The following is a 26,334-nucleotide window of genomic DNA, read 5'->3' on the forward strand; positions in this document are numbered from 1 at the left end:
ATTATTTACTATAGATAAAATCACATGTATAATATATTGTTTTAATTCGTCTCAATATATATTTTTATAAAATCAAGTTTTTGTACTTTACTCCACTACAAAATTAAAAATACTACTCAATAATCAAAATAGTATATCGACAAGCGTGAAAGTCCAAGTGTATAGCTAAGTCGCTAATTGTTACTCCCTCCGTGCCATAATATAGTGCTCACTTCTCATTTTTCACAAGAATTAAGGAAAATGAAAAGAGTTTTAGGATTTCACAAAAATATATATTTAAGTAAATGTTTATTGGGTATTTTTGTCTTGGAACTAGTTTTTTTTTTCTTCTTTTTCCTTTAAAATAAAATAAAATAGCAAATTAGCAACAAATATACTTTGGAATGGTGTAAAACAATAAATAGGGGCACATATTTTAAAAGAAAATAATGGCCTGTTTGGATTCTGGAATTTCATTTGAAATTTTGGAATTGGGCCAAATCACTTGTTTGGATCATCTAAGAATTTGGAATTGTATTTGGCCCAAATCCAGGACTCATAAGAAGTAAAACATAATTGGGGAATTTGAAATCCAACCAAAACATATGTCATTTCAAATCCAAAATAAGTGTCAGTTTATTTCTATCTCCTCTCTCATCACTCTCCCCCTTCTTCTCTCTCCCACCATTAACAATACCATTACAAACATGTTCAAATTATGTATTTGAAATTCCTAATTTTTCCCAAACAAATCATTTGGATTTGAATATGGGGATTTACAATTCTAGAATTGAAATGAAATCCATGTTCTCAAACACAACCTAAGGGTATTTTGGAAAGTTTTATGTAGAAATGAAGGATAATCTAGTTCAAACAAATTGATAAAAAAGAAATAGGCACAACATTTTGGGACACCCAAAGAAGAATGCAAGCACTATATTATGGGACGGAGGGAGTAATAAGGATCAAGGATCTTTGGAAGTTGGATCTAATAACATGATTTCCTATCTCCTACATGGGAGACCAAAGTTCAAATCTCGATAGAAGCAATATTTTAATATTGTCAAGAGAATTTGGGACTTGTTGAGCCTTTAAATGAGTGACTCCGTGCGAAAGCAGTTTAGAGAAAATTTATCCTACCACGAATTTTCAAAATGAGGGCTGGAAAAAATGCTAATAAGGCCAAAATTAACATTTCAAGCGGTTCGGAATTGAGCAAGTTAAATCAGTGGGCGGGGCTCATTAATGATAATAACGAGTAACGACTGATAAAGCTGCCCCCAGAAAACAACCTCAAATCACCAACAATCCATTATCCAACATCATCTTTCTTTAAACTTATCGTGCATTCTACGTACATGACTAGATTATCAAATCCTCAATAATTCCCCATTTCCATTATTGATTATTCCATAGATTCTCGCTTCTTAATTTGTTTTTACACACTAATCAAACAACAATTTCCAACTCATTAATAACTCATCCTTTTCAAATTTCCAATTAATCCACCACCTCAAAAATACACTCTCTTTCTCTCTCCTCATCCGCCATTGTTAGGGTTTCTGCAATTCTATCCATCAAAATCAACTTCAACTTCCTTCCCCAATTTCTAGGGTTGAGTTAAATGGATTTAATCGGAGACGCACTTCGCCAAGCTTTTATGCCGAAACACGACTACCAAAACCTTAGAGATGAAGATAAAGCTTGGCTTAAGTTACAGAAACCGATTTGTGTTACAATTGTATGTGTTATTTCTATTGCGATTCTTGTTTCTACTGCTATTAGTTTGAAGATAGTGTTTCCTGGTGATTCTGGTAATAGGCCTTTTTGTTATGATCTTCGTCTTCAACCTTTGCCGATTAATGCTAGTAGTGGTAATGGTGCGACTTCTGGTGATTCTGATTCTTTTCCTGGAGCTTTTTATCTTACGGATCAGGAAACTGTTGATTACTATTATATGGTGTTGTTCCTTCCTTCCTCGATCTTGTTCTTGCTTTCCGTCGTTTATCTTGTTGCAGGTTAGTGAAATCTTAACGCAATTTTAATTTTGATCTTAGTGTTGAACTTTAGTTGTTTTTGCTGTTTCTCATTGTTTTGTGTGTAGTTTGGTGCAATTTTTTGAAGCATAATTGATGATATATACTCATTATTATATGGTAGTAGGCAGCGCGAACAAATAATTGACAACTTCACTATGCCTTAAATTTTGTGCATTGAATCAGATGTTTTATTCGTCTCGATTCTGGTATTGTGATTTAATTGGTGTTTTGAGATGCTAGCATCATTTGATTGATTAATGAATTAGATCTTGGCGGCAAGAGCGATTAAGATTTTTGCTTATGTAAAACAATGACAGGATCAAAGAATTACTGGTGGGGAATTGTATTTGAAGTATGATTGGGTTTATTTCTTTAGGGGATCAGTCAGCTCACATGTTCGATATCCAAAATCTTATTAATTTTTTCTGACAAGATCGAACTAGGTAATGTTGATGGAATAGAGAGTGAAGAATACTGATAGTATTAGTTGAATCTCAATGGGTATCTCATAATGACTAGTTGACTACTAGAAGGACTGGAAAATCATAGATTCCAGAATGCAGCCTGACAAATCATTTTGAAGTGAAGCGGAAACTAGAGTTTATGAATTTAGAGAGCTTATACAAAATCATAGGTGTAGACGAGCCGAGTCGATCTTTACCTTATATTAATGTTCAAGCTCATTCCGATGTTTGCGAGCTCCAGCTATTAGTGAAGCTTAAAAGTCGGTGAAGCTTAGTTTGTTTAGGGAACTTAGCTTTTAATGACCTAAGATCGAATATTCGATTAAAATCTGTGTTAGATTTGATCAATTGTGATTGGACTTAGCATGTAAAGAGTGACAAGTTCTCCTGGAAATGGTGCTGAGATATGTAACTTAAAGAAGAAACAGAGTCATGGTCTCGTGGATGATGACTTCTGGAAATTACTGGTTTTGGTGAGTCCAATAAGAAAATTTGTGGCTTGTTGGTGATGACTGATGAGGCTGGAGCTTAGGCCTCGGAGATTGTGCTTTGGGATCAGAAACTTCCTAAGCTTTTTAGGAGCATTAGGATCTTTTTTTTTGCCGGTTCATTTTTTGCTTCTCTTGCGTGGTTCCTCCTCTGGATTAGCTTTTGCTTGATTCGTCTAATTGATAGTTTTCGAGGAATAAGGTTTTGTAGCCACGCCACCATGAAGCATTGGGGTTGGATAATTGGAATCTCTTCTAATTAACGATGGTTCTATAGCTTCTGTAAAAGCAGTATTTGTTCTGTATGTGAATCAAAAAGCAGTACTTGTCTGTATAGTGCCTTCCATAATGTGCCTTATAGCTGATTACATTCTGGTTGACTCCCTTTTGTATTCTCTCACTCATTAGGTCCTTGGCAGTGTCTAACCTTTCATCATTCGCATAGTGGTGGTTTTGATAATTTTTCGCATGGATGGAGATGTATATTGAGCAATTATCGTTGTTCTTATGGTCAACTGAGATCCTAAAAACATTACTGGTTCATGGATGGAACTCAATGAATTAGGATGAGAATGAGGTGTGCTAAATTTATACCAACGTTTGTGAAATGCTAGTTCTTTGCACCGCATGTAGGAGTCTATTCTGTAAAATGGTCATTATAACTCACAATAATATATACTCCCTTTTCCCCCTTAAGTATGAATCACAGTTGATTAGGGGTTATCTTTAAAAAGAATTTAGTTGAAATTCCATAAACTTTCTTCTCTGTGTATGTTTTTACACTCTGCCACAAGCCACAATCATTCTTTGATTAGAGTTTTTAGTTAATGATACCATTCAGGGTAATAAAATCGAGTTCAAGTTAACATACTGAATTAGAAAGTGGCCTATTATTTTGGAGAATTTGGACAAATCAAAATAGAAATTTAGCATATTATTTAAAGATCTTAGACTTATACTCCACGGTAGCAACTTTGGTTTTCTGATTGGAACTAAATTTTAGAAAGAACTTGAAATCGCAGAAGTGAGTCAACTAAGCAATATTATTTCTTCTTTCTTTCATGGATTTAGAACTTCCCATGGATACTTATGCCCAACTAAACGTAATCTAGGTTATAGTTGAATTGAAGATGAGACAAACAAACAAGAAAGGGGAACTCAATTTGTTTGAAATATTGGTATTTTGATATATTAAAGCAAATTTTCTAATGTTTTTTTTTTTGTTTAAAATCAATATATTCTCTTTCATCCATTATAATTGAAGCTCCCATGACTACTTACATCAATTAAACAATACCTATGTTATAGCTGAAGATGGAAGCTAACAAAGAGGAGCAAGTGGTTTTCAATTGCTTAAAACATGCAAAACGGCTGTAATAGAATGTATGTCTTTCAGTCTTGTGGTTGTATGATTTGCATTTAACATTTTAAAGCGTGAATTCCTGCTGTACCTGTGCTCCAGTTTATTAAGACTTTCCATTCCATCTTACTGTGATGTTGCTTGCCTGTTGCTTCATATTGTTGTCTATGGTTTTTAGTTTGATGATTAATTCTGTTTATGGTGCAGGGGTTATGGTTGCTTACTCTGCTCCACAAAGACATGGTTGCTTGAAGGTGGTTGAAAACAATTATTGTGCTTCAAGGAGGGGTATGTCACCTTCTAGTTCTCTCCGATGATTAATCCTTTTAATTATATGCAGTGAATAACATGTGAAGGGTAATAATTATGAGTAGGGAGAAGTTTGTGGCTTGAAGGGCTTAGGATAAAGAGGTGCAAATCTAACATAGCTTTTTGAGGATTTTTAGGTCTGCTTTAGTTGCTTTCTAAACTAAGCTCTCTATCAGCCAACACTTTGCTCTCTGTGAAAACTCTTGAGGGATGGAAGGAGTGTTTAGCTTGTTCCTAGTGTCTAAAAGTAAATTGCAGTATGATCTCTTGTTGAATTTGTTGGCTGGGGTTAGAATTTTCCTTTTGTGTAATTTGTATAACTTGTACATTATTCGTTATCTACACACTCCAGATGCTGGTTAGTATGACCTACCTCATTTGAAATTACAAACAAAAATCTCTATGTAAACACATATCTCCCTTTACAAGAAATGCCTTGGAGATTCTCTAGTTTTTAGCCAGAGAGTTGACTTTAAGAGTTTCAAAAGATCTCTCCTATGTATCCTCATATATAGATATAATATTTTGACACTGATTTTTAGGTGGAGTGCGCTGTCTCGCCATCCTTAATATGGTGTTTGCCATCATCTTTGGTCTTCTTGCACTTTTCCTGGGTTCAAGTCTTCTCACATTGGGGAGTAGCTGTTCCTTGCCCTTGTTTTGGTGCTATGAGGTTGCCTCATGGGGGTTGGTCATTTTATTTGGGGCCACTGCCATTTTCCTGAGAAGGAAAGCTGCTGCGATTTTGGATGAGGGTAACTTCTCTGGAAGAAATCTTGGGTTAGAGATGTTGGAAGCTAATCCTTGGGAACTAACACCAGGTGTTGAAAGACGTGTCAATGAAGGCTTCAAAACTTGGATGGGCTCTTCCCTTTTATCCTCTGATGAGGAAGATGATTCTGAGGAACATGAAGATTTGCTTCATACGAGCAACAGTCAAAGCAGACAAAGACTATTGACATGATAGCGATTTAGTACCTTTTTGGCATCTTAGTAGAGAAATCTTAATGTAGAGAACGTCTCTCTGCTCATATACACATACACGTATTGATGGGCTCTGGCCAGTGGGTTCCTCGTGATGGTCCATTACCATTGTCTCGGTTATAGCCGGAACCTGCTGAACAACCAGGTCTTTTGGGTTAGCGAAGAGTAGCGTCAAGGGAACTGTAGAAAGACAAGTGGTTTGGGTCTGGAGGACTTGGCTTCACTAACTTGTGAATTAGAACTAGTCAACTAATTAAATGTCCATGTTATGCTTAACATTACAATATGTTTTATGTTTGAGACGGTTGTGAATACTCCTATATCTTTTCGATACTGATCTCTTATACAAATCAAAAAGAAAAAGAATGATCCTGTTTCTGTCTATTATTCCAATGAGAGCTTATTACCCTTTGAATTCGTCTTTTTATCTGAATTAGTATTTCATTGTCTTGTCACTATAAGATTACCATCATTTTTACGGGATGGTCGTTTTACCACCCTCTCCTTGGTTGAGATATTCGACAATACATAGTTCTGAAGCAACTAAGAATTCCTCTATTCTTTCTAGTTGGCCATATCGACTTTCACGTTTACTAATGTATTGCTTTGACCTTATTAGTAAAAAAAATACTTCCTCCGTTCTGAAGAAGTGAAACGCTTCTTTCAAAAAACTCTTACAGAAAAGTGGAAAGTGTTCCACTTATTTCCAAACTGATAAAGACATAAACTATATATAAAGTTGATACTTTAAAAATATAGATGAAGACAAATCCAATAATATTTTACATGTGGGTTATATAAATAGTGCAAAAAGCCAATACACCTAAAAGAAATTGCAAGTATTTTATTACTTGTTATGCAAAGTTTTTTGGTGGTTAGAGTCTTAGAAGGGAGTTAGTTGCATATGTTGGTTATTGCACTCTTCATCTACTACAAAAAATCGTCAAAATTTCAAAGATGAATAACGGTAATTCTAGGAACGATGATGATATATGTATCCCCAAAAACTCTCACATGAGAATATGAGTGTAATATACATTGATCGCTAGCATTTGACAGTATAGAATTGACATGAATATGTACAGGACCAATATCTTTGCGCACCTTTGTAACTTGCCTTAGTTTGCTTCCTCTTGAATGCTTTATGCTTAGAACATAACTGTTCTCCTAATATTTCCACTGTCATCACTTATTCAGACGCTCCATCGATGGCCTCTCAAAATTCTCTTCCAACCATCTAACTTGCATTTGCAACCCAGCATCTCTCAAAGCATTCAAAGCTGATCTATAAAGTCTTGTATCCATTTTAGTTCCCTCGGCTTTCAAATCTTGCAATAGTTTTATTATCTCATCGATCCTATTAATCTTCGAGAAAACACCCACCATAATCCCGGCCAAAGCTAGATCGATCACTCCTCCACTCTTCCGATATTCATCATAGAATACCGTGCAAGTCTCATATTCTCGTGCTCTGGAGTAAGCTCCTATGATGCTAGTGTAGCTCACTCGATCAGGCTCCACCTTTCTCCTCTTCATCTCCTTCCATATTTTATCCACTTGCCTCATATTCTTCACCCTCCCATGTGAGTCAATAAGCGCATTGTACACCCAGACATTAGGCTCGCATCCTTTCTCCTTCATCTTGGCTAGAAGTGTCATTGCCTCTCTTAGTTGCCCCATCTTACCATACATTACAATCATCGTTGAGTAAGCCACGACACATTTGTCGAACCCCCTTTCTTGCATCTCATCAAACACCTTCTTAGCCTTGTAAAATAACGCAAGGCGAAAGTAAACATTGATTATAGATGAATAGGTCACCTGCCCTGGCTCACACCCTTGTGAAACAAGCTCTTGGTAGACTCTTGCTGCTACTTTCAGTCCTCTTTTCTTTGCATACCCATTAACAATTGCACAAAATATGCAATCAGAAATCTTCAAATTAGCAGATTTCATCTTATTTACAACATCTAGAGTCCTCTCTAATAACCCTTCTTTAACATACATGATCACTAACTTCAAAAACAATGCTGGATCCTTCAACATTTGCTTAGACTCTGCTTCTTCAACAAGCTGTTCAACCATGCTGATTTCTTTCGCCTCCGCCAACGAACCTATCAATGTAGCGTAAATCGAAGCATTTCGAGGAACACCCTTTCCACCCATTTCCTTATATTGCTCAAGAGCTTTGGAAGATTGCCCTAATCTCCCCAATGCATGCAGTAAAATCCCATAAATCTGAGTGTAATTTTCTACATTTTCTAGCTGTTCACTACCTTCCAATTCACTAAAAATCTCAACAACTTTCATAAAATTCCCCACTTTCTTATAAGCTTCCATGATTAAAACATACCCTCCAGAATCTAAAACAACCCCACTTGATATCATCTTCTCATACAACTGAATTGTTACACTATACATGTGAAGCTTATTATAGTTTCTCAATGCAGAATTATAAGCAAAAACAGCAACTTTCTTATCAAACTCAAAGCTTTCTAAAAGAATATAAGCAACTTTAGACTTCCTAGCTTTAATGCAAGTACTAACAATTCTAGCACAAAACATTTTATCAGGCAAAATTTGGTACATCTTCATATCTCTAGAAATCAAAGAAATTAAATCCCATTTCTTTGATTTTACCAAATACCTCAACAAAGACTTGAAAGTTGTTTTCTGAGGTTGAAAATCTGAGCTAGATTTAGCCTTTTCATAATACTCAAACCCAAGATCTTCAGTTCTTGAATCTTTCAACAACTCTCTAATTAGTTTATTGAGATTTCTTTCATCAAAATTTTGTGGTTGAAATTCAGAAATTGGAGTTTCATAATTGATTTTATCAACAAGGGGTGAAACAGGGGAAGATTCTTCTTGTAAAACAGGGGGAGGGTAAGCAGAGGAATGGATGATGATGAACTTGGGGTGTGTCCATGGAGGAGAGAGAAAGTGGTGAAAAGCTTTGAAAATGGTGAATTTGGTGGAATTATGAAGTGGGTTTAAGAAATTTGCTGGTGAAATGCCTGAAGATGTAGGAATTGCCATTGATGAAGATCATGTATTCATATGTGTGTGTGTTTTCAGTTGAATTTTTGTTTGCAAAGAAAATAGGAGGAAAAAGTGATGGTGATAAAGTGTTTGAATTATCCTATATGAAGTGGAATTACATTAGCCATTTGTTGACTTACACGTGGATGGTTTGAGCTCAGAGAACTTGTATACTAGATTTTCTTTGTCCACATAAATACTAATAAAATAAAATAAAGTAATATTATGTGTTCTTCTCTCTTCCAAGTTCCAACAATCAGTTGGTCCACCGTTAAAAGGGAAAATTTCTCTTACGGTCTTACCTGATGCTGTAGTAGTTCTATTAGTTTTTAGTTCTCCAATTGAATTTGCTGTGTATGTTGGTTATTGCCTTATTGGTCTTAAGATTGGTTTACCTTTGCCACACAAAAGACCATAAAAAAACCAAGTCTAATTTGTGGTAGATAAAGTTAAGGGAATTGGTTGCTCACTTTGTCCCTTAACCAATTGGTCGGGAGTTCGATCCTCAACCTTTGGGAATGGAAAGAGATTCTTGGGCAGCCCTTTACCCTTAATTGGAGCAACCAGGGCGAGGGAATTAGTCATTGCTATCGGCGGTGGATACCTTGGTTGTTCACCAAAAAAAAAAAGTTAAAGGAAAATTGGCAAACTGGAAAACAAAATTTCTGTAAAGAACGGGTAGATTATGTGTTATATCCTCAACCTTTTCAACTATCCCGGCTTATTACATGCAAGCCATGGCCCTACCTGCTGCAACCCTCAAACACCTAGACAGAGTGTGCAACAACTTTTTGTGGGGTGATGTAGAGAATCACAAACGAATTCATCTTGTTGGGACGGAGAGAACCTTCAGGCCTAAAACAATGGGAGGATTGGGTGTGCGCAACCAAACTTTGATGAAAAAAGCATAAATGGCGAAATTAGGCTGAAAGCTATCTCAAGGCCCTGATAACCTAGCTCAAAAATGTATAAACTCGAAGTATATACACAGAGACTATGTTACATCCTTTGCCAAGGGGTCACCAATTTGGCAAAGTGTAGGAAAAGGACGGGATCTCCTTACAAAAAATAGTCATTGGATCTTGGGAAATGGTTTGGATATAGACTTTTGGAATGATAATTGGCTAGGAATAGGAACTATCCGTAGCCATGTTGCTAGCCCTTTAAATCTACATGAGGCTGAGTACAAGGTGAGGGACATAACAAGGGACGGCGGAGTTTGGAAATTAGAGTTGCTAACCTTGACACTACCGGATCACATAGCAAGCCAAATATTATTGAATTTGGATCCTTCTAACCAGGGAGCCCAAAATGATATTCGTGCACCAATATACCTAGAACCCCAAGGTTTCTCGCTTGCCTTACCCTATAAGAACCAAATCCTAAGCAATAACATGGAGGACCTAGGAGGGATATGGAAAGTGAACACGAGTCCAAAAGTCCAATTCTTTCTTTGGCTTGTGTGCTTAGATCACCTACCTCATAATAAAATGCTTAGGGATAGACATATAACCCAAGAAGCGCGATGCCCGAGATGCTCATATGATGTTGAAGATACTAACCATATTCTTCGACAATGCCCAAATTCCCAAAATATATGGACCCTAGTATCCACACATACATCGGTTTTAAACCCAAATATGACCCTTTGGGCATGAGAACATTAAGTGCAAAAGTGAATTTCGAGGCGTTGAGTGGTCCATAGTATTTCCCTTCCTATGCTTTGAAATATGGAAAAGTAGAAACCACACCATTTTCATCCCACAAAAAACTCACCCACTCCTGAAGTAGTGCTGACCCAGGCGTGGAGAAACGCAAAGGATTTCCTTCAAGAAAAAGGCCCTTCCGAGGCCCAAATCGAAAGTACCAAGACCTACCGCTTAGCTGACCATACCCCTAACACTTGGACCATGCTCAATGTAGATGTTGCTTTCAAAGACCAAGCCCAAACAAGTGGCCTGGGGGTGGGTGTGAAGAACTAATGAGGGACATTGATTGGGTTATGGAGTTCACAAAAAAACCACATTTGCAAGAGATGCTTTAGGGGCTGAGCTCCAGCGATTCAAGCAGGGAGTTAGGCAGGACTTTTGAAGATTCAAGATCAGGCATTGCAGGATGCAGGACAACGCACTTGCAGATGGAATGGTGAAATATTGTATGGCGCATGAAGATCCGCAAATATGTAATAGTGTAGCTAGTATTTTCACCCAGGTTCCTAGTTATTGCGTAGAAACTTATGTGGAAGAATGTATTAGTAATAACACTATGGTTGACTCGGAGGATTTGTATGAAACAATGATTTAATTTAATGCATAAATGTATTTCACCAAAAAAAAATAAGCAATGGCCAAGCTAAAAAAAGATTGGTTTCAAATATAACATACAATCAATTTTGATATTCTAACTATTGGCTTAAACTTTTGGTTGAATCGGTCATTAAACATAGTTTTTAACCCAGCATGGCAAGAATTTGTCACGAGTTCGAATCTCATCTACCCTTTCTTTCCGCGCATAAGATCTCCAATCTTTGACTTAAAAGAAATATGTGTTTTAAGCCTTGAGGCGATCTTAGCCTCTCATCACGTGTTTGGCGTGATGAATGACCCACCCAAAACAACAAACAACAAAGTTTTGTTTGAAAAATCCTCGTTAAACCAAAAGAACGTATCTAGATATAGAACGGGTAGAATGGTAAGGAGAATGCCTAGAAAAACTAAATAGCACGTTTAATTAGAGGGTTCATGTTCCTCATATATGTAGCTTAAGAGAGAGGTAAATAAGTAAATGGGTTGTGCCTCACACCGGAGCAAGGATAATGGTATTGAGCTGCTTCAAATAATTAGATGATTTATTTTATTATTCAAAGGTTCATCTAACACTCAAAGATGTGAAGATGGAAGGTGCCTGAAGTCTTTCGAAATTTATTCTTCATGAACTTGTGAATAGAAGAAAATTATAGTCACAACTCATGACAAGTCTCTTTATTTCCTACGTACGACTATTTTTTATTACTTTGTTTGGATAGCAATATAGGAGGAAAAAGGAAGGGGAGAGATAGAGGAAGAAGGGGATGTGAGGGGGAAAATGGAGCTATATTTTCCCTTCAAATCTCTTCAATTTCCAAACCCCCCTCCCTCCCCCCCAACAATATCGAAAATTTGCTTCCACCTAGATTTGAACCTTAGTCTCCCATGTCAGAAATAGAAAGCCATACCATTGGACCCAAGGGGTCCTTGATAGTTGATGTTCAAAGCGCAATTCATCATTTAACAATCTAGCTATATACGTTGATCAAAGCTATTGTGTATATAATTTTTATTAAAGTTAGTGGATTGTGGGGTCTCAATTTTAAAATTTGAGCGTGAGAACGTGTTTATTAATTATTAATTGGACCTCTAAAAAAGAAAGTTAAAAAATTGTAATTTTTTTTTTTGACAGAAAACTATGACTTGAACGCTATTCACACACAACACTATCACCATCAATAATGATTTTTACACATGAAAATATAAAATCACGTGTGATCTTTTTATATTCGTCTCAATATGTACTAAGAAGGAGAGGGAAGATTCGAAATTATAAGCTATTATTCACAGCAACTCAATTTCAACCACTAGACTGATACATTCTTGATTGTGTTAATCAAAATAAAACCGTAGAAGCATAAAATTGAGGAAACTTAATACGAACAAATATGAGAATCATATAACGATTAACATGGAATAAAAGGAGCAATAAAACTCACTTTCTAGTTTCTATGAAGAAAAGATCAATTATTCGCTGGACTCAAATCAGGGGCAGCCCACACAACCTTCGGACTCCCCTTCACTCCCACACAAAACCCTAATTTCATTCTTTCACACTCTCTCTCTCTCCTATCCTTACACAACTTCATCTTCCTCTTTCTCTTTCTCTCTCCTCCTTCAACTCGACAACAATGGCGGCACCCTACGACTACGACGACCGCACCTTACCCCCACCCTCCTCTGCCGACAATGGCGGCTACGACCCAACCTTCGTCCCTGACTCCGTCAAATCCTTCGTCGTCCACCTCTACCGTCACATCCGCGAGAAAAACGTCTACGAAATCCACCAGATGTACGAAAACTCCTTCCACACTTTAAGCGATCGCATGTTTAAGGACACTCCTTGGCCTTCTGTCGACGCCATCGCTCCTTTCGTCGACAACGATCATGTCTTCTGCTTGCTTTATCGCGAGATGTGGTTCCGTCATCTTTACGCTAGACTTCAACCTACTTTGAAACAAAGGATTGATAGTTGGGATAATTATTGTAGTCTTTTTCAGGTTGTTCTTCATGGTGTTGTTAATATGCAATTGCCTAATCAGTGGTTGTGGGATATGGTTGATGAGTTTGTCTACCAGTTTCAGAGTTTTTGTCAGTATAGGGCTAAGATGAAGTCTAAGACTGAGCAGGAGATTGCATTGCTTCGACAGTTTGATCAGGTGAGCTGTTTTTTTTTTAAAGTTTAAGGGCTTGTTCGGTATTGCTGTGTGTTTCGAGCTTTTTGGTATTCGATAATAGAATTTACTCCCTCCGTCTTATAATTATCTAAAGTGGGGGTCATGTGATAGGAGAGAGATAGAGAGAAGATATTACCGATGAAGGAAACGTTGTAATTAAAAAAAAGATATAGGTTGTAGAATGAACTTAAAATTAGATATCATAATGCTAATTGTGTTTGTTTTGAAATTGACAGCAGAAAAATTGAAATGGTAAGCTACTTTTTGTGGTTTCTATACTTTTGTAAAATGGAATGACATTTTGTTTCTAGTATTTCAATGTATCAGTAATTATTACATACTTGCATATGTGAATATCTGAACTAGTTAGGATAATGCTGTTTACATTTTGGTTGATGTGGGATGAGGTGTAATTGTTGTTTCTTCTTTTGTTTAGGGTAATTTAGTTTGAGGAAATGACACTAATCTGGGATTTTGATGATAGGAATTGTGTTGTGGGAGGTTCTTTGTGGGGTTTTTAAGTTTTTACCAGTTGTGGGGTATTCCTTTTGGCAGAGGGCTGACTTTGTAATGAGAATTAAGGGGACTTCTTTTTGTATACACTTATATTTATCCGACTATATGCAATGGTTTTGTTTCTGCTAAGAATTTTGTGCTTTTGGGTGCCTGTTATATGGCGGACTTGTATTTGAGATATTTCTTTTCTTTTGGGAATTTTAGTTATTGGACTTGTGAAGCCTGAGATTTTACATCCAATTATTGATGGTAGCTTCTACATGCTATTTAGTTTGTCTTAATCTGTAGAAGTGAGTTAACCAGCCTTTTGGTTTTTGGGTTCCTTGATAGGAATTGTCCATTTCTTAGATCAATGGTAGAGAGTGCTTGAGGTATATTAGGGCCAGGGGGGTTTTGGGGATATTTTGCTTGCTAGATGCTTTGGTTTGAAGATTTAAAATGGAGTAAAAGTAGTGGAGGAGATCCTAATACCACTTGATAGTGGTTGAGCTTCTAGGAAACTCAGTTACAGAAGATGGAGTTGACTGATTGATGTCAATGCATTGAAATTTGAAACAGGCAGAAATGAATTATACAGAGGATTGGCTGAGGTTGCTTACATACAAATATCTCACTATAATGTGGAAAATGGGTTCTTGAAGTTTTCTCATATTTTTGTTTCCCATTTGATGTGGAAATTGGCTGGAGACGTTGGGGTCACTTGTGTTTCCCATTTTGTCGGATCATCTTCTAGCGCTTTTCTCTTCTGGATACTTGTATTTTGGCCTTGCTTTTGAATTTATATGGGAAGGTTTGAGGTTTATTTGGAATTCGACATACGAAGTTTATGACTTTACATCTAATTTCTGATTTCCTTAAACTCATGGCTCATGGGAGTGTGTAAATATGGCCTTTTGGATTATGGGTGACTTTGTGGTTGTCGCGCTTCTAAGAAGGCTCAGGATTTTTAATGCTTTTTTGTTTGGGTTGTTTGAGTAAGGCAGCGAGCTGAGATTGTTGAGTCAATATTCGACAAACTCATGGTGCTTGTCAGTTGATCAGATTGCATAAGAGAGCTTTGAGTGTGTTAATGTCCAGAGTGTTGAGTGACCTTATAACTTTGTGCTTTGCTTTTACTCCACATGATTTGCTTTTGGGGGTACTTCTAAACATTAGTGTGAATGCAAACATGAGACCTGTCATATAGAATGTGAACTTGAGATGATAGGGACCCTATCTAAAGAATGGTTGTTAGGTAAGTTTAATAGCATTGCATTTGGCTGTCATATGTTAGGATTTTGTAGCTTAATGATTATATATTCTTGTTCTATTTGTTGCTTAGAATTTCTTAATGTGCATCTGGGTTTGTAGAGTGCTATTAAACTTTGGAGTTATTGGGATTGCAGATCAATCTTGTTTCTTGTGGGCTTGGGAAGTTGGGTTAGGACTGTAGCAGACATTTCCTTTCTGCGTATCAGTTCAGATTACATTTCAGATGAGAAGTGAAGTGCAGATACTTTAATGTAGTATAACTGCATAGTTGGTGTATTACTTGGGATCATAGGAGTAGATTCAGATTTTCATGTCTGGGTTTGCATAGTCTTATTGGTTTTTGGTAATTGATCAATTGAGATTGCAGATCAATCTTGTTTCTTGGTATGGTAAGTGGGCTTGGGACAGGTTTAGAGCAGATATATTCATATATTGGTTTTGCACATCAGTTCAGATTAAAATTCAGGTGGGGGACTGCTGTTTAGTGCAGATATTTTTGATGTAGTATAACTGCATGTTGGCTTATCGCTTTTGGATAAATACAAGTAGATTTAGATATTCAGTGGTTTGTTTTATTGTCATCCTGTTGTGTTTCTCAGCGTTTGCTAATTTGAGTTTCTTGTTTTCTTGACAAGCAGTTGGAGTTAAATTTAGTGATTGTTGCAAATTGTTAATAACAGCTAGGATGTCTTCGAAATCAATAAAGTAATTTATTCTTTTATTTTGAATAGTTATAGTGATAAGGATATTTATTTGTGTTTCTATTGGCTGCTCATGCCATTGTAATTTCCAGTTCCCTTGTGAGGTCTAAGCTGATATAGGATGAATATTTGAAGTTTGATATAGGCATTTGTATGAAGGGGAAGTATCTTGTACTTTAAAAGCTTGTAGGCATTTCATAGTTGAAGTTCTTGTGGTTCTTAGTCACTTTGCTGGATGCAAGGACATGTCTTAGTGGTTTGGCAATGTTTGTTGAAGCTGGCTTTCATTTTGTTTAGAAATTTGGATTTGTTATATATCTTAAAATATGCCATAGTTTGATGGGATTCAGCTTCATTATTGGAGCTTGGGTTAGATGGTAGATGTGAGAAACTGCTAAATACTAGCTGTATCCTGGTTCACATAGACTTGTTGCTTGAGGGACTAAAACTGTTGTAATTATACTAGATCTTTCCAGCTGAGAATTTCTAGCTGGACATGACTGACTATGGATATTGATGGTCTTTTTGGCAAAGATTGATGCTCAAAATGGGCATTCTAAAAAAATAATGAGGCTTGGGATATTGTGTTGGAATTTCTTTCTTTGAGGTTCTGCGTTGTGTACTTGCGTCTTCGGTATTCTCTTCTTGTAATACTTCCTCCGTTTCACAATAAGTGAAACATAGTACACACATACCAAGGAATGTAGAGAGAGAAAGTTGGGACCACAATAAAGTAGAGTGGTGAAACAAAAAGGTTGCGGTCCCCTCTTGCTTTTTGGTGGCATATTTGTAATAAGAGTGAATTTTTTTTGCCATTTAGAGCTTGGTTGCAATTATTGTGACTATTCCAAATATGGGAAGTGTTTCACTTATTGTGGGACGGAGGTAGTATATCTTAGTGTGCTGTAGTACTTGGGCATGTTCGGCATTTATTAATTACTTTTTTAATGGACACAACGACATTGTGATTCTATGAGTTTTGAGAATAAATCATGGTTTGTGAGGTTGACTTTATGAATCGATTGATTTTGTGGCCCTAAAGTTACTTTGCTATGGAATTTAAGTGCCATTATTGATTTGGGATTGGGCATGATGTATGAGTACAGTAGAAATGTGATTTAAGTGTCATTACTCATTATTGATTTGGGATTGGCCTTGATGTAGGGTGTACATTAAAGAACTTTATAATGCAGGAAAAGAAATTCAGTATATCAATTGAAGGACAATAGTGAGTTTTGGTTCATACTAACAAAGCTATTGAATTAGCCAATTTTGGATCACATGATATTACTGCCCTTTTACCCTTTTGTTCATAATTTCCTTTTCTTTTACAAGAATTTCTGGCACTATTAGGGGATAATGAAGTACTTCCTGTTAGTTTCTTTGAGCTCTTTTGGGTTCAATTTTTTTTGTTTCATGCCTGTCCTTACCTTGCTTGCATTTGTAAGCCTTGAAGTTGCAAGTGTTCTTCCACTAATTTTGATTGATCTGCTCTAGGCTTGGAGTGTATATGGTGTTCTTAACTACCTGCAAGCACTTGTTGACAAGTCCATGATCATTGATATTTTGGAGCGAGAGAAAGAGGGCCTCGAACAATTCACTGCAGATGATGGATATGATTATAATGGTGGAAGTAATGTTTTGCGGGTGTTGGGGTACTTCAGCATGGTTGGCTTGCTTCGAGTTCACTGTCTGTTGGGGGATTACCACACTGGATTGAAGTGCTTATCTCCGATTGACATTAGTCAGCATGGTGTTTATACCACTGTAATTGGAAGTCACATCACCACTATTTATCACTATGGTTTTGCAAATCTTATGTTACGGAGGTGTGTGTGTTGCTTTGCTTATATGATTGCTGAAGTCTGATGAATGTTTTTATAATTTGTTGAAGTTTTTTTCTTGGCAGATATGTTGTGGCAATTCGTGAATTTAATAAAATTCTGCTGTATATTTACAAGACTAAACAATATCATCAGAAATCTCCACAATATGAGCAGATACTGAAGAAAAATGAGCAAATGTATGCTTTGCTAGCAATTTGTCTCTCTCTTTGCCCCCAGACAAAGCTTGTTGAGGAAACCGTAAACTCTCAGCTCAGGGAGAAGTATGGTGAGAAGATGAGTAGGATGCAGAGGTACGACGATGAGGCGTTTGCTCTGTATGACGAGCTTTTCTCATATGCGTGTCCCAAATTCATAACTCCTTCCGCTCCAAACTATGATGAACCGCTTATCAACTACAATCAGGTACAATAAATGTGCAAGTTGTTCCTATGTATGATTGTTGCATCTCGTCTTTTTGTATTCTTTTCTTGTTCCTGCTTAGACACGGTGTAATCAGTAATGGTACTGATCCTTGTAAATATTAGGTTCAGTCTAGCCATTAGCAAGAAGAGTTCGGTATAAGCATGTCATGAATACAATGTCTGCAGATTTTGTAAGAATTGCTATATAGTGCTTGAAATTTAGAGAGTCGAGATTTTCTTGATAAGTTAATGCCTTTTGACAAGCTGAGGTGGACGAAGGCTTATTTCATGCATCTTTGTCTCTACACTTGCAAAAGAAGCTATTCAGTCATATCCTATACAAATTCAACAAGGCTATATCTCAATTCAACCCATGAAATATCTGCTTGATATTGATGTATGTTCAAAGGTTGTATTAGTTGAGTGAGTGACATGTTTGATGTAAGATCTTTGAGTATTTAATTGATGTCCCATCTCTTCTTTTATGCTGTTCTATGGTTCTTGCTGTTCAGGTGGCTTATCTAGTTTTAATTGTCCTATGCAGGATGCTTACAGACTTCAATTGAAGCTTTTCCTTTATGAAGTGAAGCAGCAACAATTACTTGCCGGTGTTCGCACTTTTTTGAAGGTGTACTCTACCATCTCTCTCGGAAAACTTGCTACATACATGGAAGTGGATGAGGTTACTTTGAGGTCAGATTCTGTAAATGCTTGATTACTGATTTTGCTTGTATTTGGAGGTGCCTAACCTGCTTGTGCCATTATTAACTGTTAGGACAATCTTGATGACATACAAGCACAAGACACATTCCGTTGATGCTGAGGGCAAGATTATCTCCAATGCCGATATTGATTTCTACATTGATGATGTATGTCCATCTATTATCTTTTCTCTTAGGTGTCATTTGGGAAAGTGCTTGTGACTAGTGTTATAGTATAATTTGATGGCTTTGGTTTTCGGTTCGTCATCTCTACATAGACTTTCTCTAGAGTCTTTTTATTGGAAAGTGCTTGTGACTAGTGATCATATTAGTATATCTTGACGGTTGAGGTTTTGGTTTTGGTTTTTAAGTGTCGGAACTGAAACCAAAGAACTTTCTTTATTTTCGTTTGAATCCTGATTCTAATTTCAAGAAACTTAAAACTGAAAAATCATAATAGTTCTAAAAATATGCTCTAAACAACTTGTTTAAAGCAAGTAATATTAGGTTTCTTTTTGAAAATTTTCTTTGTTACGAGGGTCGAGGAGTTCCGGTAATTGTTTTGATTATTTCAGGATATGGTTCACATTGTTGAATCTAAGGCACCCAAGCGATATGGTGATTACTTCATGCGTCAAATTGCCAAGGTAAATCTCTATCAGCTACTAGATTAACAGTGTGCCTTAGCAACACTGTTATGTGAATATCAAGATTCTAATGCAGCAGTTTTGACTTATGCAGCTCGAAGGCGTGATGAACGATATGGACAGGATAAAGATTATCTGAATCACAGTGTTGTTTCATTTGTAGGATGTGCTACATGGGCTTTCCTCAGATTTATCTTTTATGCTATTGTGTTGCTACCAATTGTACTAGTTTCTTTTGATGTATTCTCCTTTCCTCCCTTCCCCAGTAACGGAATCTAGTTAGATGGAAAAATGGATTTTTTTAGATGGAATCCGATTTTTCGAAGTACAAGGAGAAAAGGAATACTGAGCTCAAGCAATTTTGGTTTATGTGGTGTATGGCTTACATCCTTGCTATTCATTTGAAATTGTATATTTATGAGAACAATTAGATCTAACATCTACATTACCTTCTTTCCAAGCCTATGCTTTACATTTAGAAGGTATCCGTCATTGTCTAGTATGATATGTTGCGAGTATTAATATTTAATCTAATTGCTGAGTCTGCACATCATGCAATAGAAGAGTGATTTGGGAGGAGTTGAGACAGAATATACACTTAGGCCAAATAAGCAAATACTTTTCTCCCTATGTAGCAAGTTAGACGTTCGTGGTTTTTGTTGCTGACGATGCCTTTGCTATGAAGGAGATTACAAGTTAATGTGTTTGATGATGAGTGGGCTTCGATAGCAGTGGAGTTTGAAAACACCTTACAAGACCACTGTATATTATTGTAGCTATGGAGCCAGTATTTTAATATAAACTGGTTATTAGGCTCGGGCTATGAGCCGGGTAAGAAAAAATTTCATTTACTAATATAATACTTTATGATAATAACAATAAATACAACTTAGCCTAGTGGTTAAGACTTAAGTATATGTACTTGAGGTCTCGGGATCAAATCGTATATTATGCAATTTTAAATTTTTTTTTTGTACATAGATTACCTGAACTAAAACTCCCCTAGGGGTAGTATTGTAGTGGTCAACACTGCTCTTCAAATGGTATCATGCATACATAATTAATTTTGATGAACATGCTGTAAACACAAATTTTAAATCTGCAAAATAGAGAGTCAAAAGATGTGGACAAAATAATATTTTATTGGATTTTTGTATTTTGGGTTACAATCTCTAATATTTTCTCCTCTGATTCAATCTCCACTTGAATTTAATTAATTCATGAACTAATTAAGCGAGTTCAAGAACTATTGACTTGACTTTCTTGAATGAGGGTTGTCGAGGCTTGATCTCGTCCAAGGTAGAAAACTTCTAGGATAGAACGGCACTTTAAATGCTTATTGTTCTTTTTTTGCGGAAATGATTTGATGTTGATTTGTTGTTACGCACGAACAAATATGATCTTCTTGAATGAGGGCCTTCGGGCTTGATCTCATCCAAGGTTGATCTTGTTTCCTTCTTCAGGGAGAGAATTTGATGTAGCTTGACTAGGAGAGAGATTATGCTTTCTTCCTTTCTCCTTGATGGCTCTGCTATCTAATTTCTTCTCCTCCCTCCTTCTCCTTTGTAAGTGAATATAAGAGCTCTATTTATAGAGTTAGGAGAACCCTAGGGTTTCTGCTTATCCGGTCTCTTGGGCCTCATGGACATAACCCTATTAAGAGTCCACCTTTTATTCAATGAGTCAATGACTCAACATTAAACTAATCAAAATAGGCCATGTTTAAGCCCAAATTAATTAATTTAGATGATCACCCATTAATAAAAGTCAACATTTGACTTTGAGACTGTAATGGGTCAGTTAAATGTGTGACGTGGCATATAATAAAAATTTTATGCCCACAAATTGCCCCCTCGAGACTGTATTACATATACGATTTTGAGTGTTTAATTGTAATAAAGTCTCGACTCTTTTTTTTTATTATTATCATAGATAATTGTGTTGACTTTGTTTTATTTAAAACAAATGACCTTTTGATAATGATAATAATAATGGATCAAATGCATACACCTTGTTCTAACAATAACTCACGACAATAAGTTGAGCTATATAAGTTGGGCCTTCTTTTTTATTTTTTAAGTCCATGCTTGTCAATCAATTGTTGAACTTCACGAATCATGAGTGTGTAAAACGTTGGCTGGCTCTTTCATTCTCTATCTTGTTAGATAAACATGAGCGATAATAAATTAATAACACCCATGAAATGCTCAACAAATTCTGAAGGTAAGATTTATCGTTTTTCGGCTGCGACTGTTATCTACATGAATATCTTAGAGAATATTCCTATCTTATGGTTATATAAGAGAGATTAGAGAAAATTTTTTATCAGCCAAGTTGTAGTACGAGGAGCACGTGAAGCCATGCCGTCAACTTCTTTGGAGCCCAAACTTTGGACATTCTCGGTGAACCGGAACCAGCGCCTCATATTCGAGGAGCCTCCAAGTCACCTACTTCACGCCTCGATGCCATGAAGGAGATGCCATTTTTGCCGACGAGATAACGCGATGAAGGAGGAGTCGCCATTCTCGTCAATGTTGTAACACCGTATTTGATTGATTTTCTTTTTTTTTTTTAGTCATCTGCAGGTTTGTGATTGCCATGAACTTGTCTCTCATCCAACCAGCACTTTGCTTAACGCCATGAAGGAGCCGCCGACGTGGTGTCTGCTGATACCATGAAGGGGGGTACGCCACGCTTGCTGTTATTGTAATGCGAAATCGACGCTTGACAGTTGACACCATACTTCAACAATGCTTGAGGCCATACTCCATAGCCGAGCGATTTCCGGAGTAGTGATAGACTTGACGGAGCCTCTAACAATTTCGACCCCTGGAGCCCGGAGTTTATTCAAGTTAATGCCATCATCCACTCTTTGGCGACGAGCCCATATTCGGTGCTTGACGAGACCACTGTGTTGCATCTTGGTTTACCTCTATCAGGGTGTGCTGGTGTTTATTGTCCAAGCAAGAAAGTCTGATCTATTTTTTTTTTTTTTTTTTTTTTTTTGTTTAGCTCCATATGGTGAATGCTATATTGCCATGTAACTGACATAAGTAACTTTACACCATTTTTCAATTTATTTTGTTTGTTTATTCTTCTTTCTTTTATGATTTCTCCGTTTATATTTCAGGGAGAATATGGTGATTCAAACCCGTCAAGACACCCTTGGAGATCAGACGATACAAATGATGGCCATAAAACATGATTTACTGCATTTCACCCATGATCAGACCTTTTACGAGGGATCGGCCAATATCACTTTACTCTCCAAGCTTGAACAATGGGGGAAGGACATTTTCAATTCTTCTTTCTTCTCATCACCAGTCGTGTAGACGTTCCCGACATTATGCTATGTATTATACATGCCCACAATGAAGGATATTCTTCATCAACGTTGAAAATATGGAGGCGGGTGCAGACTCTCGTCATGCCATCAAATCATTGGAGCTTGGAGTACTAGAGCCATTCTCATTATATTTTCAGAGATTTAATCTTAGCCATGTGAAACTAATGCGGTAGTTGAAGAAGTAGCCAAGCCCGTAGTTCGGTGATGATGATCTTTATGACTTTATGATCGATAGACAAAATTACTCCACTTCATGCCTCCATATGTTGCGTTTTTCAAACTTTTTTTTTTTTGTTCTTTTCTTTTTTTTTTAGTGCTTGTAGATCTTGATCACAACAGATATAGATCCATCATTTGATGTCAACGAGCCACTTCTTAATGTCACATATAAGCCACGATATGGGGGAGGTGCTTAGCCAACGGAAGAATTGTATAACTTGTCATCTTTACACCTTGGTGGAGAAGTAACATCCTATCACCAATTTCTCAAGATGACGACTTAAACTCTTTGGAGGGTGAGTCGCCATATTTGACGTCGTTGCCGCAAATCTGTCTTATTAGAAGCTTTGGCACGACTTTTCTGACATGTATGATGTTGCTTGAAGGTGGTGATTGATCTTTGCTCGTCACGGTGTTGGTGCTTGAAGTTTTCTCCAAATTTCGTGAAAACTTTTTTCCAAAGGTCTAAATCATCATGTTTATTTGATGTTGATGGTGCTTGGAAGCTTTCTCCATCGTACAATATTCAAAATATTTCACGCTTTTGAGCTCTTATCCAATTCAATCTTGAAGTGTTTGTGGCCAAATGTTGGTGCTTGGAAGCTTTCTCCAACGAACTTTGATAGGATGGTGCTTGGAAGCTTTCTCCATCGACCTTGTTGCTTAAATTTTTGTCGAAGCTCTGGTGCTTGGAAGCTTTCTCCAAATCTTCGAGTGAATGACAACCGCAAAGTTTTTATCATGCTTCATCATCTGACAAAGTGATTAGTGAAGCCAAGTGGACAACAACTATGCCCCCAAGCCTCTGTTTCATATTTTGTTAAAACATATTTAGACTTGATGGAGTACAATTTTAAAATCATACTTACTTTTTTTTTGTGGCTGCTCTTGAATATTTAATTATCCAAAATGCCTACATACCAAATAAAATGGTTTTTTACACCTTTTTGGATCAAGCCAAACGTAGTTCGATTTTCAATTTTTTTGACAGGTATGCAGTTTTATCCTCTTGCTTAGGAGTTTTTTTTTTTTTTTTTTTTTTTTTGAATTTGCAGTTTATACTCTTGCTTAGGAGTGATTTTTTTTGGGTATTTTTTTCCTTTTGTGAATTTTTTTTCACAAGGTTGTAGCCATGAACGACAACCATCGACGTAGATGTCTAATCATAATTCTCTTCATGGTTGGCGATGGTCATCTCCATTTCGTGAGCCCGAGTTGCCAGTTCTTGGAATGTGTTTGGCTTAATTCCTTGCAATATGTAAGCCAGGTCCCAATGCATGCCTTGGGTGCACAACTCTACAGCGGATGCTTCAGACAGGTGATCTTTGCACTGAAGACACAATGTTCGCCATCGATTGATATATTCTATAACAGGCTCATCCTCCAGCTGGGTGGTTTGTGTCAACTCAGTCATGCTGACAATACGGCGAGTGCTGAAGAAACGATCCATAAATGCTTCTTCCATTTGTTCCCAGTTGTCAATTGATCTAGCGGCTAAGTCGGTGTACCAATCGAATGCCACTCCTTTCAAAGATCGAACGAATGCTTCACAGAGTATCTCCTTCAGTACCTGCATTATTACAAGTTTCAACAAAGTGTGCTATATGTTGCTTGGGATTGCCAAGCCATCGAAATGCATGAATTTGGGAGGTGGTAGCCCATAGGCATTTCTAGGGCATCGATTCTCTTTGTATAAGGCTTGGTGTAGTGGTCGTTCCCGTCAAAATCTCCACCAAGTTGGCGTTTGACAGCTGTGGCTATCATATCTTGAATTTGTTGGAAATTGAATGAATCGCCATGGATAGCTCCATCCTTTCACTAGTCTTTGACTTCATGCTAAATTTGGATCCACCACTATCGCCTTCGCTTTCACCATTGGACGTTTCTCAAGTTTCTTTGTTAGAGCAGCAAGTTGTTTGCTTTGGAATTTGATTTGTTGCTTCTTTTTCCTCATTCTCCTTGGCGAGTTTGTGAATGAGCATCTTCATGTTTGCTAATTCTTCCTCCATGGTATTTGCTTCAATGGTCATGACACTCACATTAACAACGTCCGTTGCTCCATTGATTGACTCCGTCGAAGGATCCACGCTTGAAGGAAAGGATTTGTTGTTGTCATGAACAGATCTTCTCTTGGCCACCATGGTCGAATGAATTTGCTTTATTGCTTGAATGGAGAAAAAGATGAGAGGTAGAGATTGTCCCACCGAGCGTGCCAAATTTGTAAACACAAATTTTAAATCTGCAAAATAGAGAGTCAAAAGATGTGGACAAAATAATTTTTATTGATTTTGTATTTTGGGTTACAATCTCTAATATTTTCTCCTCTGATTCAATCTCCACTTGAATTTAATTAATTCATGAACTAATTTAGCGAGTTCAAGAACTATTGACTTGACTTTCTTGAATGAGGGTTGTCGAGGCTTGATCTCCCAAGGTAGAAAACTTCTAGGATAGAACGGCACTTTAAATGCTTATTGTTCTTCTTTTGCGGAAATGATTTGATGTTGATTTGTTGTTACGCACGAACAAATATGATCTTCTTGAATGAGGGCCTTCGGGCTTGATCTCATCCAAGGTTGATCTTGTTTCCTTCTTCAGGGAGAGAATTTGATGTAGCTTGACTAGGAGAGAGATTATGCTTTCTTCCTTTCTCCTTGATGGCTCTGCTATCTAATTTCTTCTCCTCCTCCTTCTCCTTTGTAAGTGAATATAAGAGCTCTATTTATAGAGTTAGGAGAACCCTAGGGTTTCTGCTTATCCGGTCTCTTGGGCCTCATGGACATAACCCTATTAAGAGTCCACCTTTTATTCAATGAGTCAATGACTCAACATTAAACTAATCAAAATAGGCCATGTTTAAGCCCAAATTAATTAATTTAGATGATCACCCATTAATAAAAGTCAACATTTGACTTTGAGACTGTAATGGGTCAGTTAAATGTGTGACGTGGCATATAATAAAAATTTTATGCCCACACATGCAAATTTATTTATTTTTAAGGATGCAAGGGATATGTTTAATAACATTAACTAATTATAACACATATTTGTAATTTTGTGGAAACATGGATCACGAAGAGATGTTAGATGAGTTGGTGATTCTTTGAAAACCCTTACATAAGGTTAGGGGTTCGAGTCCATACTTCAGCATATTTATTTTTTAAATAATACGAACAACTCGTGAGTCGTGCCCTGCTTGTCTCTTTCATCTCTCTCTTGCCGTGCTTGCTTCCTCCTTCTCCTTTCTCTTTCGCCCTGCTTGCCTGAGCTGTTGCCCAGCTTGCATCTCCCGTCATCAACCGCCCCAGCCTCGATGTCCAGCTCGCCGGACAGCCACCACAGTTCTCCTCGCCCTTTGCCGCCAATTTACATCATCTTCTGTCTCACGGATTTACCGAATTCACCGTGCCATCGTGACTTTGAATTGATTTTTTGCATTAATTATTTGTAGATTAAGGGGATTAATTAAGTTTTATCAATTCAAAAATTGTGGGCAGGAATTTTGAATTTAATTTAACATATTAAATCTGATTTTATTTTGTTAATTTAACAAACTA

General features: G+C 36.9%; 3 protein-coding genes across 3 annotated transcripts; 2 read left to right on the forward strand and 1 right to left on the reverse strand.

Moving 5' to 3' along the window:
* The first annotated feature begins 1,247 nt into the window (after positions 1-1,247).
* On the forward strand, positions 1,248-5,997 carry LOC104885074 (uncharacterized). Its single transcript, XM_010669782.4, has 3 exons — positions 1,248-1,997; positions 4,538-4,618; positions 5,182-5,997. Exons 1-3 carry the CDS (start codon positions 1,604-1,606, stop codon positions 5,601-5,603), a joined length of 897 nt encoding a protein of 298 aa, XP_010668084.2. The 5' UTR covers positions 1,248-1,603; the 3' UTR covers positions 5,604-5,997.
* LOC104885066 (pentatricopeptide repeat-containing protein At5g13770, chloroplastic) lies at positions 5,024-8,746 on the reverse strand. Its single transcript, XM_010669776.4, has 2 exons — positions 6,728-8,746; positions 5,024-5,753 (listed from the first exon to the last, which is right to left on the reverse strand). The coding sequence occupies exon 1, from the start codon at positions 8,660-8,662 to the stop codon at positions 6,809-6,811; it is 1,854 nt and encodes a 617-aa protein (XP_010668078.2). The 5' UTR covers positions 8,663-8,746; the 3' UTR covers positions 5,024-5,753; positions 6,728-6,808.
* A 3,727-nt stretch (positions 8,747-12,473) lies between these two features.
* LOC104885058 (uncharacterized) lies at positions 12,474-19,672 on the forward strand. The gene is made up of 7 exons (XM_010669767.4): positions 12,474-13,130; positions 17,114-17,445; positions 17,526-17,865; positions 18,409-18,557; positions 18,640-18,733; positions 19,141-19,212; positions 19,307-19,672. The coding sequence occupies exons 1-7, from the start codon at positions 12,603-12,605 to the stop codon at positions 19,349-19,351; spliced, it is 1,560 nt and encodes a 519-aa protein (XP_010668069.1). The 5' UTR covers positions 12,474-12,602; the 3' UTR covers positions 19,352-19,672.
* Positions 19,673-26,334: the final 6,662 nt, after the last annotated feature.

Source organism: Beta vulgaris, chromosome 2, assembly GCF_026745355.1.
Source record: "Beta vulgaris subsp. vulgaris cultivar EL10 chromosome 2, EL10.2, whole genome shotgun sequence".
Taxonomy (NCBI): domain Eukaryota; kingdom Viridiplantae; phylum Streptophyta; class Magnoliopsida; order Caryophyllales; family Amaranthaceae; genus Beta; species Beta vulgaris.

What these genes read in the sequence shown, in the direction of transcription:
- LOC104885066 (XM_010669776.4), bottom strand. Translation starts at nt 8,662, where the DNA reads ATGGCAATTCCTACATCTTCAGGCATTTCACCAGCAAATTTCTTAAAC.
- LOC104885058 (XM_010669767.4), top strand. Translation starts at nt 12,603, where the DNA reads ATGGCGGCACCCTACGACTACGACGACCGCACCTTACCCCCACCCTCC. An exon ending in TTGATTTCTACATTGATGAT is followed by an intron (nt 18,734 to 19,140) that starts GTATGTCCATCT and finishes TGATTATTTCAG; the next exon opens with GATATGGTTCACATTGTTGA. An exon ending in TCATGCGTCAAATTGCCAAG is followed by an intron (nt 19,213 to 19,306) that starts GTAAATCTCTAT and finishes TGACTTATGCAG; the next exon opens with CTCGAAGGCGTGATGAACGA.
- LOC104885074 (XM_010669782.4), top strand. Translation starts at nt 1,604, where the DNA reads ATGGATTTAATCGGAGACGCACTTCGCCAAGCTTTTATGCCGAAACAC. An exon ending in CGTCGTTTATCTTGTTGCAG is followed by an intron (nt 1,998 to 4,537) that starts GTTAGTGAAATC and finishes TTTATGGTGCAG; the next exon opens with GGGTTATGGTTGCTTACTCT. An exon ending in TTATTGTGCTTCAAGGAGGG is followed by an intron (nt 4,619 to 5,181) that starts GTATGTCACCTT and finishes ACTGATTTTTAG; the next exon opens with GTGGAGTGCGCTGTCTCGCC.